At 66.2% G+C, this 12,311-nt stretch overlaps 1 protein-coding gene across 1 annotated transcript in view; it reads left to right on the forward strand.

Moving 5' to 3' along the window:
- Positions 1 to 12,311, forward strand: part of Katnip (katanin interacting protein) — a 143,653-nt gene that overhangs the window by 113,221 nt on the left and 18,121 nt on the right. The window contains exons 16-20 of the mRNA XM_026392185.2: positions 2,145 to 2,979; positions 6,749 to 6,880; positions 9,108 to 9,809; positions 9,956 to 10,161; positions 11,705 to 11,792. Of these exons, the coding sequence (XP_026247970.2) occupies positions 2,145 to 2,979; positions 6,749 to 6,880; positions 9,108 to 9,809; positions 9,956 to 10,161; positions 11,705 to 11,792 (1,963 nt within the window). The remainder of the gene's footprint in view (positions 1 to 2,144; positions 2,980 to 6,748; positions 6,881 to 9,107; positions 9,810 to 9,955; positions 10,162 to 11,704; positions 11,793 to 12,311) is intronic.

Below are 12,311 nucleotides of genomic sequence, written 5' to 3' on the forward strand. Positions count from 1 at the left end.
CCTCCCTAGGGACCCGAGGGAGAGCCCACTTTTCTGACAGGCGGCAAATAGCAGCCGCCGCCCGCGATTGGATGATTGACGCCTGGTCCCGTGGCTGAGGCGCGCTCCAGCGCTGGCTCCCGTCACTCTGGGGACCTCACCTCGGGATCTAGGCTCAGTCAGGGCTGCTCACCCTGGCAGAGCGGGCGGAGTGGGTCTCAGATCCCAGGCCAGGTGGACCGGGAGCCAAAGCCAGGTGGGCGCACCCCGGGGTGCAGCCAGCAGCGGCCACCCGCCCGATGCACCTCTGGAGAAGAGCCCTGTTCAGTCACTCACGACCCCAAAGTCGCTGCCGAGGGCCTACTGTGCGCTGGGTCCCAGGACATGAAGAGCAGGACCTCTGATGTCCTGGAGCTTCACTTGGAGCCGGGAGGAGGGAGGGAGCGAGACCATTTCAGGGACAGAAAGGAAATTAAGGAGGGACAGGGAGGGACAGAGAAGCCAGGAGGTGGCCAGGAAATTCCCCAAGACAGAGCCTGGGGCAGTTAGGGGCCTCTGGGAGCCACCAGGGTCTGGGGAGTGGCCAGAGGTCACGGAGGCCGGGTCACACCAGGTCACACTCGGGGCTCTGGTCTGGGGCCTTGGGTTTGGGCGGGAGGCAGGGCAGCCCTCCGCTGGCAGTTCCCAGCGGGAGTGGCCATGATGGCAGGGAGCGAGGGAGCATGGGGGCAGGCGGGTGACGGTGCTGAGTGGAAGCAGAGAGACCAATTAGGAGGAGACGGCAGTGTCCCCAGGAGAGATGACAGTGGCCTGCGCTGGGGCAGCCGCATCTTGCGGAAGAGGTCAGATTCGGGGCAGTTTGGAGAGAGCGGGGCTCGCCGACAGCTGGACATGAGCGAGAGGCCGAGTGGGGAGCTGTGACCAGGGGACGGTCAGGTCTGGGAAAAGCAGATGGAGAGCTCTGATCGGAGTGTCCTGCTGAGACGCCTGCTAGAGACCCAGGGGCCAGGGGCCGGGGAGGTGCTGATTTCACTTGACTTGGAGAGTGACAATGTGGCATGAAAGGAGCCAGGCAAGAGGGGTCCGTGCCGCCCGATTCCTTTTACATTACACTCTGGACAACACGGAGCACCAACCGGGGTGGCAGGGGGACAGGTGGTTGCCCAGGACGGGGGGAGGCATGCGGAGGGCAGGAGGGGGCCGTGGGTGACGGGCACGTCCCTTATCCTGCGCGTGGAGACTCCTCACGTGGTTCCTGGAACGCGTCCGCCTGCTGTACTGGACGCTCGGTCCCGCGACACCCTGAGGCAGGTGCAGCAGGAGCCAGGGAGGGGGGGACAGGAGGAGAAGGAGCCCAGGAAGCGGGCGCGCCCTTCAGTGAGGGTCAGTGCCAGCTGAGTGGCCGGGATCATCCCATCGGCCCACGTTCCCTCCTTCCCTGTGCAAGGAATCATCTGGAAACTTGTCAGGACAGAGACCCCGCGGAAACCGTGACCCAGCCCAGTGCGCATCCCCCCAGCCCTCCCGAGTGGGACGTTTGCCGTGTAGTGACAGCGCTGTGCCCTGGGAGGCACAGACTTCAAGCCGTGTGAGGGCCCCGACTCCAGCCTTAGGAGGGGCCCGGCGGCCCACAGAGTGACCAGCTCAGACACTCCTGGGGGTCCCCTTCCCTGGGATCATCCACCACATGTGCCTCAGGCCCTGTCTCGGGTGCTGCTCTCGAGACACCCAGGGGGCTGCTGGGGAGCCCAGGGCGCTGCGTCCTGCGCAGGCGGTGGCCCCGGGGCTCGGAAGCCCGCACTAGGACCCCATCAGCGCCCGTGAAGAAACCGTGACGGGTTCGCCGAGCGGGCGACTGTAGAGAATCAGCTCCGGTGGCAACGTGAAGTCAGGCTGGAGCAGCGGGAGACGGGGAGCAGGGAGGCCAATTAGTAGCCTGTTACAGATGTCCCCACAGGAGGTGACGATGACAAAGACAGTGGCGGCATGGCTTTGGGGAAGTCCTTTGATTCACAGAGTCCATGGCACTCTGCACAGAGATGAGGCAGGGCCTTGGGTGACACCCGGCTGAAGCCCGCCAAGTCCCCTTCACCAGCCCACGATTTCCTTTTCCTGACCCGGGGAGGGGACGCGCGTCCTCACCTTGTTAAATCCTGTGTTTCCAGGACCTGGACGTTGGTGTCAGGAACCTGAAGCTCTATGTCAACGAGAGCCTCATCTTCGAGGGCACGTTGGAGAAAGGAGACGGGGCGGCGCCGGCTGGCCACACCTTCCCCGTGGACCTGGAGCCCGAGCGGAGCGAGGGCGCCCTGGACGCCACTCGCCGTGACGAAGGCAGAGATGCCCCCCAGGCGGCCGGCAGGGACGGGGACAAGGAGCTCAGCCCCACAGGCTCACAGCCCGCTGAGGCCTTGATGGACGCCAGGTTTTCCCCACCAGGAAATCCACCTGGTGGAAGGGCGAGTCCCCCTGGTGGCACCAGAGGTGACCTGTCCAGGTCGGAGGAGGATCTGAGGGTGTTGGCAGCCCGCGCCCCTCCCTGCCCGCCCCCTCTGGACAGGGAGCCCCCGCCGCCCCAGCAGCCGGGAGGCCTCACGGGCAGGGGGTCCTCTGAGGCTCCCGGGAGGACGCCCTGCTGGCTGCGGCCCTCTCCCGCGGGCGAGGCCGGGCAGAAGGCAGCGGGGAAGCCCCGGCCCCCGTGGCTCGGCCCTGGGGAGCCGCTGGGCCGGGAAGGCCGTCCCCCATCCGAGGACACCGCGGGGGAGACCCCTGGAGAGCCCGGGGCCGAGGACAAAGGCCCCCAGTGCGACCAAGGGCAGGCGGCCAGCGGGACTGCCATCGCCAGGGAGAGGCCCCAGAGGGGGTCACCCAAAGTCCCCGGTGACGACCTGGACTTGTTTGGCCAGCCCCCCACCAGGGGGCGCCCTGCCAGTGGGCGGAGGGGCCCGAGGAAGGAGGCCCCCAGCAGTGGGCACGCAGACGACCAGGCAGCCAGCCGAGGTGAGCCCCGGGGTATCCGGCTCGGTGCCACCGTCCTGCACCTACCGTGGCAGAAGCCATTAGCTCCCTGGACCTCAGTTTCTCTACCTGCAAAATGAGGGGATTGGTGGCCACTGGTGGCCGCAGTTCCACTGCCTCAGGGTCCAGAGAGGCGGTGCCAATGAGGGAAGCGGGCGGGCGCTCTGTTGAAGTCATACACGTACGTGTCATTGTCCCCAAGACGCGTCCCTTGGCCGTGTTCTCCAGCATCGCCTGGGTTAGTTCCACCTTTGGTGGACGTGCTGGCCTCTGGCTCCTTCACCTTGCCCTGGACAGTACCCCCTGCGCTGCTCCCAGTCGAGGCTGGCCTGGGCCTGGGAGGGACCTCAGGGAGTGGCGGGGACTGCGGTGGCCCGCCTGGGAGGCCCCACAGGGCGCCGCTGGCCCTTCCTTTTTCTCGAGAAGCAGGGCTGAGGAGGAGGCGTACTTCCCACACTGGTGACTGATGGAGAGTGTCCCTAAGCCACTGTGTGTCCCAGGAAAGCGCCATGCGTTGGCCGGGCTCACGGGAAGCGGCTGGGCTCTGCCGCACACCGTCCCTGGGGCTCTCAGCGCTGCCCAGCCACCTGGCCCTGGCCAGCACTCCGCCACCGAGCCTCCGTGTCTCCATCTGTAAAATGGGCTGAACCCCCCAGTGCTGCAAGAAGCCAGTGGGATGATGGGTGGCCTCAGAGCAGGGCCACAGGGCCACGCCAGCGGCAGCCAGGTTTGGATAGGCTCGTGCGTCCTTCCCATCCACCAAGCGTCCCACCTGCCACATCGCGCTCACCCCAGGTGCTTCCCTGCACCGTGTGGGGGCACGTGGAGTCAGGCTGCAGGGTGTGTGTCCCCCAGTTCCTGCACCCGCCACCCACATCCTGGGCAGCCTCCGTTTCCCGTCTTTAGAGGACGCTGGGCCGTACCCACACGCATTCCGGGGGGATCCACGGCTTGGCACCAGGGGCGCCCCGCAGACAGCAGCAGCTGCGCTCCCCGCTCCCCGCACGCTCAGCCACCTGCCTGCTCTGATTCTGCCTCTGGGTGGCTCGTCGCTCTCTGGGTCACATCGGCATCCCCTGCCTTAGTGTTTAGTGGCCCTGAGCCGTCACTCCAGACACCAGAGCAAGTCCCTCGGGCTCTGAGCCCTGCCTGAGCAGAGCTGCCCTGTGGTCCCTCTCTGGTCCCTCAGACCTCCCTGCCCCCCCCCCCCCCCCGCTGAGCCTGGGGGTCAGGAGCCGAGTGGAAGGGAAGAGTCGGGAGCTCTTTGAGCCGCGCGTGGTGCCCACACCTGTAACTTCAGCAGCTCTGGAGGCTGGGGCAGGAGGATCTCAAGATCAAGGCCAGCCTCAGCAAGTTAGCAAGGCCCTAAGCGACTTAGTGAGACCCTGTCTCAAAATAAAAAGGGCTGGGGACATGGCTCCATGGTAGAGCAACCCAGAGTTAAATTCCCAGCATCGAAAAAGAGGGAGAGACCGAGGCAGGTCCCCGGCTCATGCAGTGAGGGAGGGACAATGTGGGGACGGAGCAGGGAGGGCTGGATCCGTGGCCTCTTAGCTGCCAGCCTCTAGCCCAAGCACCTTCCCGGGTGACCTTGAAGCCCCACGTGAGCCCCACTTTGTGTGAGGTTTCAGGTGTGCTCCTGGGTCACAGCCGCTGACCCCAGGTGGAGTGGCCCCTGCGTCCACACTCGGAGCCGCTGACTCCCGTGCCCTGTTGCCACAGCCACCGTTGGCCCCCGCCCCAGGAGAGCCAGGCAGCTCTGAGCCTTCCTGGCAGACCTCGGGCCCCGGGAGTCCCAAGGTGAAGGCCCAGCATGGAGACCCCACCTCCCCGGGCCCCCGCTGCTTGGCTCAGTGACGCAGTGACGTCGAGCCCGTGGGATTTGGCGCTTGTTAAGCTGCTCGTGTTGGAGGGTTGCCCCACCACCCAGAGCCAGGGGACGTGCCGCCCGAGCCCCCCACAGAGCTGGCTGCCCGAGCCCCCGGGGACTGCAATGGTGCGGCCACCGTGAGGGATGCCTGAGAGGCCAGTCCCCAGGCCAGTCCCCAGAGCTCCTTACTGTGACGACATTGGCCTCGGAGGAGCACCCAGGCCAGGCCAGGTGGCTGCAGGTGACACGTCCGTCCACCCAGCTTGAGCAGGACGGGGGTGCTGTTGGGGGACGTTCAAAGAGCACCTGGCCCAGGGCAGGAAGGCCACCCCTGGGAACCAGGACCAGGAAGGAGGCAGGAACCCCGGCCCCAGCTCCCTGTGCTCCCAGGGCCGCGGGCCGCTCGGCCTCTCTGTGGCCCGTGTCCTCCCCTTCCCGAGACCGGCTCCCTCTGCTCTGTCACCAGTGGCCTCACGGCTCTCAGTGACCATGTCCTGGCTCTGGTTCCAGCAGCAATCCCAGAGGCTCGGGGTCAGGCGTCCACTCCTGTCGGGTCAGCAGGGCTGAGGCACCACGGGCTGGCAGGGACGTGGCTGTCTGGGGTCCCTGGTGCGTCTCTGTTCCCTGTCTGGGTGGCCATCAGGTGTGTGAGTGGCCGTGACCGAGCGTCTCGTGCTGCCCTCGACCCTCTCCACCCAAGTGCGGAGCTGGGCAGCTCCTGTCTGTCCCCCGCCACCGTGTCCTGCAGGCGGAGGGACGCGCAGCCTGGGGCGGGGGCTGGCAGCTGGCGTCTCCCAGTGGCCCAGGAGACAGTCCCCACTCCTCTGCTTCTGTACCCAGCATGTGGGACTCAGACGAGGGTGGGGGCGGGCTGTGCGCAGGGTCCCTGTGGGGGGGGGGGGCGGGCTGTGCGCAGGGTCCCTGTGGGGGGGGGGCGGGCTGTGCGCAGGGTCCCTGTGGGGGGGGGGGACGGGCTGTGCCCAGGGTCCCTGTGGGGGGGGGGGACGGGCTGTGCGCAGGGTCCCTGTGGGGGGGGGGGGCTGTGCGCAGGGTCCCTGTGGGGGGGGGGCGGGCTGTGCCCAGGGTCCCTGTGGGGGGGGGGGCGGGCTGTGCGCAGGGTCCCTGTGGGGGGGGGGGACGGGCTGTGCGCAGGGTCCCTGTGGGGGGGGGCGGGCTGTGCCCAGGGTCCCTGTGGGGGGGGGCGGGCTGTGCGCAGGGTCCCTGTGGGGGGGGGGGCGGGCTGTGCGCAGGGTCCCTGTGGGTGTGTGGGGGGGACGGGCTGTGCCCAGGGTCCCTGTGGGGGGGGCGGGCTGTGCCCAGGGTCCCTGCGTCACTTGGACCCAGTGCCCTCGGGCGCCGTCTCCCCGGTGCGCTCGCAGGCAGCCAGGCCGTTCCTCCGGTTCACGGAGACGGGTCACCTGAAGCCGAGTCTCCACGGTCCACACGGACTCCTGCAGATGTCCAGCCTCGCTGCTGGAGGGCACAGGCCTCCGCCCAGGCTCTCCCCCGGAAGACGAGGGAGGGGAGGAGGCGGGAGCTGGGGGGCGGCAGAGGAGGGCACCCTCGGCCTCCAGGCCTGCTCTGGGGACGGGGCAGGGACGGGCGGCCACCTCCCAGGCCCTTCCTGGCACTGGGGCTGAGCTGAGCCCAGCGCATCCCTGGAGCAAGGGGGAGCCGCAGAGAGGGCCTGTCCCAGGAGGGGACGGGAAGGGCAGTCCCGGCAGAGGGCACAGCAAGGGCAAAGGCCCGGAGGCAGGAGGAGACTCGCTGGGCAGAGGGCGGCCTGGCCGCAGAGGACTGGGAGGGACGGGGCTGGCGGGTCCTGCTGGGCACAGTCCAACCTGTGGGCACTGAGGGTAGATGGTCTCCTTCTCGGCATAGGACACACAGTGCCCATTAGAGCGGTGGATGGCAGCTCCGCGGAAGTTGAGGACACAGTGTGGACAGGGCTGGGCCTGCCGAGCGGTCACCAGAGCTGGACGATGTTGGCGGAGGAGGGAGCCGGACCTGGAGGTATGAGGCAGAGCTGCACCTCTGTGGGCCCAGGGGCTGGGACAGGAGGCGGCATCAGGAGAGGACCAGGGAGCTGGGACCTGGCCTGGGGACACTCCCAGTAGGATGTAGCAGGTGGCCCTGGTGTGACGGAGGAGCTGGCCGCTAGAGAGTGGTGTGTCTCTACAGTGGAGGAGGGTATTAGGCATGAGCCGAAGACTGAGGAGAGGCGGGAGTCATGGTCCCCTGGAGAAGGCTGTGAGTTCTGGGAACGGTGGGTTCCCATTGATATAAAGGACAGAAGGCTGCCAGGGTTTGGCTTCAGGCACGGCTGGATCCAGGAGCTCAGCTGTCATCCTGTCCTCCTCCCCACCCCTCAGCTCATGCTCCCTGTGTCATTCCCTCCTCAGGCAGGTTCCCCTGCCATGTAGCAAAATGGTCCCTGGCAACCCCTCCCCCACCAGCCTCCAGTGGCCAGTTCAAAGACAGCCCATCTTTGAGCTCTGCTGGAAAGGGGATGCTGTCAGGATCCACCCAGTCGGGATGGCCTGAAGGTGGGGGACTCTCCAAAGGACAGTCAGAAGTTGTTTCCAGAAGAAGGGGAGGCTGCTGGGGCCGGCCAGACAGCAGCACAAACAGGACCAGGTGGCCGGGGGTGGAGGGACAGCAGGCCAGGCCTGGAGGGAGGGCTCAGGCGCTGCCCCCATCCTGTGTGGCAGTGAGGCGGGCTGTCTGAGTCTAGGAGGAGGACACCACTGACCGCAGCACCCCTCGGAGGCCGGGCCCGGGGCCCAGCGCACAGGAAAGGGGAGAGGCCACGTCAGTGTCACGGGACACTGTTTTCCCAGAGTGACACCTGGAGATGGTGCTTGGCCGCCGCAGGGCTCTGGGGACCGGCCACTGCGTGAGACAGGTGTCAGGGCCTTGATCTGTCAGCGCGCCCTGAGGGCTGCCGGTGTCCTCGACGCGCTCAGGACACAGGCGAGAGCCACGTGTGGCAGCCGAGCCCTTGTGACACAGGTGCTTCTCGGCTTGCTTACTTTCTTTAGTTCTTGGGACCAGGGGTTGAGCCCAGGGCGCTTCACCACCGAGCCCCCCCCCCAAGCCCTTCTTATATTTTATTTAGAGTCAGGGCCTCACTGAGTTGCTTAGGGTCTCACTGAATTGCTCAGGCTGGCCTCGAACTCGTGACCCTCCTGCCTCAGCCTCCTGAGCCTTGGGATTGCAGGCGTGCCCACCATCACCACTGTGTCCGCCTTGTAGAATAGCATTGTTTTCCTGCTTCTAAAAGTAATACCAGGGCTTAGAACATGAAGGTGCACAGGAGAAAACAGACGTCCTTCGCACTCACCCCCAGAAGCCTCACTGCCAACACTGGTGCGCCTTGCCTTGCCCTTGCCGGGTCACATCTAAACTGCTTGTCCGGCTTTTTCCCATTGATTGTTCGTGACGAGCCTCCCACCTGCCGTGACATAGTCTTTGGGGACACTGTTGGAGTCCTGCGGCTACGCAGCCTCAAATATAGTCCCCCTCCCCCAAGGGCCAACTCAGACCCCTAGACAGCAGCGTCCCCCAGCCTTGAGGGCTCATCAAGGGGGCCGCTCTGGCAGGGTTCCTAAGTGCCCGGTCTCCCTGTGCCAGCTCTCCGCCACTGTGACAGGATACCTGAGGTGAGCCACTGACGAGGAAGAAAGGGTTCTCGGGGCTCACGTCTGGAGGCTTTCCTGTCTGTGCTTGGCACTGCTGCCTTGGGCCCCCTGGTGGAGGAAGCTGTCACCTCCTGGTGGCAGGGAGCAGGCAGAGGAAGGAGGGGCTGGGGTGCTAAGGACCCCAGGGCGACCCAGTGACCTGGCTTCCTCCACAGACCCTGCCCCAGGAGGTTCCACCACCCCCCAGGAGCCCCGTGGGGCGGGACCAAGCCTCTAACTCACGGGTCTTCAGAGGACATTCAGGACCAAGTACGCCCTTCCCTTGATTGGTGTGACAGTCACCTTCTTAGAAAACTCAAAGAATGCCACAGTCACACCAATCAAGGGACGGGGGGGGGGGTGTTCTAGACTCGGGTGACGGAGGACAGTGTTGTGCAGGTCCAGTGTCCCACGGACGGTCCCAGGTTCTGTGCCTGGGAGGCCTTGCTCTGTGCTGGGGCCGTGGCACCGAGTGCAGGAAGGTGACACCTGAGCTGTCCCTCAGGCCGAGGCCACGCTGAGTCAGTCTCTGAGGTCCCCTCCCGTGTCCTCTCTTACAGAAGACGCGCGGGCAGCCCGGGCGCGCTGGCGCAGCGAGCAGGACCTCTCCTGGGACTCCCTCGGCGCCTTCGACCGCGCCCACCGCGGCCGCATCTCCCACCTGGACGTCCAGGGCGACGTCCTGGACGAGTTCCTGCAGCAGCAGAGGAGTGGCCGGCTCGGGGACCAGCCGCCGCCCTGGAGGGAGGAGCAGCCGGGGGCCCCCAGGGGGCAGGGCGACTGCTCTGTGGACACCGAGGGCGACGGTGACTTCAAGATCCCCGTGTTGCCTTACGGACAGCACCTGGTCATCGACATCAAGTCCACCTGGGGGGACAGACACTACGTGGGCCTCAACGGGATCGAGATCTTCAGCGCCAAGGGCGAGCCCGTGCAGGTCCTGAGCATCCGGGCCGAGCCCCCCGACATCAACGTCCTCCCGGCCTACGGGACGGACCCCCGCGTGGTGGCCAACCTCATCGACGGCGTGAACCGGACCCAGGATGACATGCACGTCTGGCTGGCCCCCTTCACGCCCGGCAAGCCCCACGCCATCTCCGTGGACTTCGCGCAGCCCTGCCACGTGGCGCTGATCCGCGTGTGGAACTACAACAAGTCCCGGATCCACTCCTTCCGCGGCGTGAAGGACGTGGTGATGTGGCTGGACGCCCAGCGCATCTTCGACGGAGAGATCGCCAAGGCCTCGGGGACGCTGACGGGAGGTACAGTGTGTCTGTCGGAACGTTCTGGAAGCCCTCGGCCGCAGGGCGACAGGAGCCGGGGGTGGCAGAGGTGGCTGAGCAGAAGGGCCGAGGGCTTGGGGTCCGGGTGGCGGGCGGGCTGACCCTGTCTCCCATGACGCCTGTAGCCCCGGAGCACTTTGGGGACACCATCTTGTTCACCACTGACGACGACATCCTGGAGGCCATCTTCTGCTGCGACGAGACGTTCGAGGTGGACGTGGAGGCCCCGGGCAGCCTGCAGCTGGAGGAGGCGCCGGGGAGGCCCAGCACGGCCGACGGCGAGGGCCACGAGCGCCCCTTCACCCAGGCCGGCTCCGGCGCAGACGACCAGGTGCGCGGCCAGAATCGGGACAGGTGCCGCGAGCCGCCGCGGCTGCTGGGACGTCCCCGTTTTCCACTTCATTTTTTGTCCTTCAAGTCATCTTTCATTCCTTCATTACTGTTTTTTAATTTCCTTTAACTGAAGTGGAGAAAGTCCCCAGGTTTTCATCAAAGCAGGAGGAACAGGCTGTCGTGTGGGGGACGCAGAGGCCGGCCGTGCTGGGGACTCCTGCTGGGCGCGGGTGGGATCACTGGTGGCTGTTTGGGTGGAAGGACAGGGAAGGCCTTTCACGGTGACCTCAACATTGCCGTAGCGGGTGGCCCAGCTGGGACACCTGGGGCACCGTCAGGGTCCAGGTGGGTACCGTGAGCAGCTGCCCACGCACGAGGACCCTCGGGAAGACCTGCTTGGGTCCCATGGGGCGGGTGAAGTGACAGGGGATCGGGGCTGGGGCTGGAGCGGGCCACTCCTAACCTTGTGTTTTTCATCCATAAACTAATTTTTAAAAAAATAAAAGATAAGCTTGACAGCAGGGACCAGCCACGTCAGGAGAGGAGACCCCTCTGGGCCTCTGAGGGTGTCCTTGCACACATGGGGGGACCTGGTGGAGGAGGTGGGAGGAGGGGACGCAGATGCCACCGGGGGAAGGAGGGAGGACACGGCCAGGCTGGCTGCAGGCCTGGGTGGGGAGGGGGCTGCAGGCTGAGGGCTGGGCAGACGGGGATGGGGAGACCCTGTCCCCTGCCACTGGGGACCCCTCCCCGCTTCTGAGGAAAGCAGCTGCCGCTCCTCCCAGGTGACATTTGCTCTTTCTCCTCATTTTTTTCAAGAGAAGCAAAAATCTGAATTTCATGTCAAGTCTCAATTAAAACAATGGCAGCTCTGAGCTCTGGGGACAGCTCAGTTGGCAGAGCGCCTGCCCAGCCCGGGCCCTGGGTTCAGTCCCTGCACCATGGGGGGGCATAAAAAGGCAACTATTTCAACCTTTCCGTGGGCCACCAAAGCGTGAGGTGACCTTGAGCCACGGCCTCCAGCTGGGAGTGACCTTGAGGGCTTCCAGACAGTTCCAGGCTCTCAGGGGCTGCGGGTGGATCCCCTGGCGAGGCCGCAGGGCTCCTCTTGCTGGTGACGGTGACTCTGCCTGCTTTGCACCTGCTGTCCCCATGGTGAAGCAGTGGAGGCCCTTTGGCCCCAACTTTCCCAGGGAAATGGGGCCCAGGTCCCCCGGAGGCCCGGGGAGCCACACAGTGGCCTGCTTGGACCTTCAGGGGCCTCTCTGAGCTGCGGGTCCTTCCCCCTTCCTGCCCCTCCGTCCACCCTCGGGATGAGCCTGTGGGTCACTCTCTGCTCAGCAGGTCTGGACACCTAGGGGGCACCTGCTGCTGGCCAGGACCAGGATCCCGGGGCTCCTGGTCACTGTCCCGCTAACCACGGCTTACAGGGCAGCCTCCCAGGGCCCAGGGTGCGCAGTGCGCTCTGGGAAAAGCCATGGGCTGTGTGGAGGCCACTGAGACTGACCCCTTCCCTCTGCTTCTCCCCGACGGCCGTGCAGGTCCCCGGGCCAGAGCTGCCGCCCAGCCCCCCGGTCACCCCTGTTGTCGAGGTCAGCACGCCAGAGCCCGGCATCTACCACGGGATCTGTGAGTACCCTGCGGGGCGGGCGGGCGGCCACCTGGGACAGGGCTCCCGGGGGTCCTCAGGCAGGTGGCACCCTGCGGAGACGCCAGGCCAGTGGGTCAGGGCTGAAGCCCAGGCTCGGCTCAGGGCAGGCCCAGGCCCCTCCCTGCGGGTTGCGAGAGGCATGTTTGCATTAGCTGTGACCCTCCGTGTGCCAGGGGCTCTGACCCGAGGCTGCGGTGGGCGCCCAGCAAGGGTGAGGCAGGACCTGGGGCCCAGGACCTGGGGACCCCGGTTCAGTGGCTGGGCCTCCTCCCTCGCTGCAGAGCGAGTGCACGGCAGCCCTTGTCCCTGCTCCAGGAGGGACAGCAGACACAGCCCAGGGCCGGGTCCTCTCACTCCTCAGGGCCGGAAATCCAGGTCCTGGGTGACTCTCCAGATTGCTAAGTGTTGACACATTTTGTGACGTTTGGAGACCGCGTGAGCGGCAGAAAACATGCCGAATGGCCAGAGCCCGCCCGCGGCCAGCCGGTGACCTCTGA

This window comes from Urocitellus parryii, chromosome 9 (genome assembly GCF_045843805.1).
Source record: "Urocitellus parryii isolate mUroPar1 chromosome 9, mUroPar1.hap1, whole genome shotgun sequence".
Taxonomy (NCBI): Eukaryota; Metazoa; Chordata; class Mammalia; order Rodentia; family Sciuridae; genus Urocitellus; species Urocitellus parryii.